Below are 2364 nucleotides of genomic sequence, written 5' to 3' on the forward strand. Positions count from 1 at the left end.
TTGATCAATTTACTTTCTAATCACATCTAAATAAAAGTTTTTGTCTGCAATCCTCGACGAGAGCTGCCATGTGAAAAATTGAGAGGTATCTTGTCATAAGCACCAGAATTCTTGACACGTCAACAACTCCTTGCCGACTTTACTCGGAGATTCCAACTACGGATTTTTATGGTCTTCGAAGAAAAAGACGAAACTAAATATTTAACTACAGAAACACATGGATGGTATAATTTTTTAATTATGATATATTTACATTTAAATATTTTTATGCTTTGCAGCGGAAGAAAAAAATCTATCAATGTTGTATTTTGTATTTAATTTGATACAAGTTTCATTGAACACTGACATATTATTACCAATTTTAATTTATATTATAGATGTCATGGTTATCCTAAAATAAAGTAGGGGTCCTAAATTTAATAGAAAAGAAAAACATAAATAGACATGCAGCACTTCCTATCATCGTTTTTCATGAATGTATTTATTTTTTTCTCCCACCGCAACGCACGAGCATGTTTGCTAGTTAGAGAAAAAAAAGAAACAAAAAGTAGAAGTAGATAGAATAGATAGATAAACAGATTATAGATAGATGTAAAATAGAGATTGACAAGATCGTGTAAAGAAAAACCAGGATATAGCACAACAAAAGTCGCTCAAAACTGTGAAGGACTCGATCGCATATATATAGTAAATCATTGGCATTGTTAATAAACCATCAAATCAAATCATCGATCCAAGTACGGAAATAACTCCAAACGCAATACAGAACAACAACCTCTGGGAAGAAGGAAACTAAGAATTCTTGAAGAATTATATATGGCAAACAATAAAGGAGGCAGAAATTGAGCTGATCTAGCTAGCTCGACTCATCAGCATTTGCATGCCACAGCTAGCCAGCAGGAGCTACTGCTAATAAAATAGCCGCGGAACTGGAAATCTGGAATGCATGGCAGCGACGCATGATCAGCAGCCGGACTTCTTGGCCCGGAGGACGGTGCACTTGGTCTTCTGATACGCGGTGGCGGCGACTTCCGGGTCGACGAGCTGCAGCTTGAGCGGGCAGATGACCACGAGCGGGCATTTGGCCTTGCGCCCCTTGTACTGCAGCACCGTGTCCAGCTTCAGCTCCACGTCGAACTTGCCCGTCACGTTCTCCGCCGCGAACTCCCGCACGCCCTCCGCGGAGAGTTTGATGGGACGCGACGCGCCGCCCATGGTGACACGGAAGGTGGACGTCTTCCGCGCCTTGTGGAGGAACGCCGGGACCTTCTTGGCGGACTCGTCGAAGCGGGAGCCGTTGAAGGAGAGCGCCACGGCCATGGGCTCATAGTCGATGCCCCGGTACATGTTGGGGTTCCGCAGGGACAGTGTGGCGATGAGGTTGTAGGAGATGGTGGAGTTGTCGGCGGGGGAGCCGGGCGCGAGCGCGAACCGCTGCAGCACGGCGTCGTCGGCGGTGGCCTTGGGAGGGTAGACGACGGCGAAGGCGATGACGAGGACGGCGATGACGCCGCCGAGGACCAGGAGAACCGCGGCACCGATGGCGATGTCCTTCCAGTGGCGTTCGAACACGTCGCTCTCGTAGCAAGCCATGGTCGCCGCTGCCTCCGCCTCCGATCCGGTGGATGCTGGCTGGCTCTGGCTGACCACTGAGAGTTTCGGGCAGCTAGCTGTCTGCAATGTGGATCTGGTTTAAGTAATGCTACACACTCCAGTGAAAAACGGTTGGATCGAATGCAGGATATAGATGAAGCTCCAATCAGAGGCCAGATCAGACATCCGAGATTCGATCCCAGGAGACAGTAGGTCGTGTGGTGGGTTGCAAAGAAATGGATTCCGGTTGGTGAAATATAAATGTATTGGGGACTGGGGAGGTTGCACCTGCAGTCTGTCCGGGTGGTTGCACATCTCCATGCTAGCGGGTGCTGACTGCTAGCTGAAGCATATGCAACTAGGGCACTACTCGGCCTCGTGTGGAACTGGGAACAGGTTGTCTGAGGACGACGACGACGACGGCAATTGTGTGTGTATTCTAGCCTTCTAGGCAATAAGGGCAGCGTGCTTTCGTCCATTTTAAGTACTGCATGAATCCATGATTGAACCGATCGAGGAGCGTCGAGTTTTACACAACGTGCCCGGCATGAATGCATGATTCGACCGAGGAAATAGTCAAATGGGCTTCATGTGGTCGTCCCCATCTCTATTCACAAGTCTTTTTATATATATATTCTTTATTGTTCTTGTTAGTATTAGCTGAAAGCGAGATGAACCTGCAATTGAACGCGAAGCACACAGAGTTTACAAATAGTACCCCCAGCCTGCCTCTGCATATGAGGATGCACTGCACACAACCAACAAAAAATT

The 2364-nt window shown here is 47.3% G+C and overlaps 1 protein-coding gene across 1 annotated transcript; it reads right to left on the minus strand.

Moving 5' to 3' along the window:
* Nucleotides 1-963: 963 nt before the first annotated feature.
* Nucleotides 964-1593, minus strand: LOC136531226 (NDR1/HIN1-like protein 10). Its single transcript, XM_066523906.1, has one exon. It carries the CDS (start codon nucleotides 1591-1593, stop codon nucleotides 964-966), a length of 630 nt encoding a protein of 209 aa, XP_066380003.1.
* Nucleotides 1594-2364: the final 771 nt, after the last annotated feature.

The sequence above is a fragment of the Miscanthus floridulus genome, unplaced genomic scaffold (genome assembly GCF_019320115.1).
Source record: "Miscanthus floridulus cultivar M001 unplaced genomic scaffold, ASM1932011v1 fs_307_3_4, whole genome shotgun sequence".
In the NCBI taxonomy this organism is placed as follows: Eukaryota; Viridiplantae; Streptophyta; class Magnoliopsida; order Poales; family Poaceae; genus Miscanthus; species Miscanthus floridulus.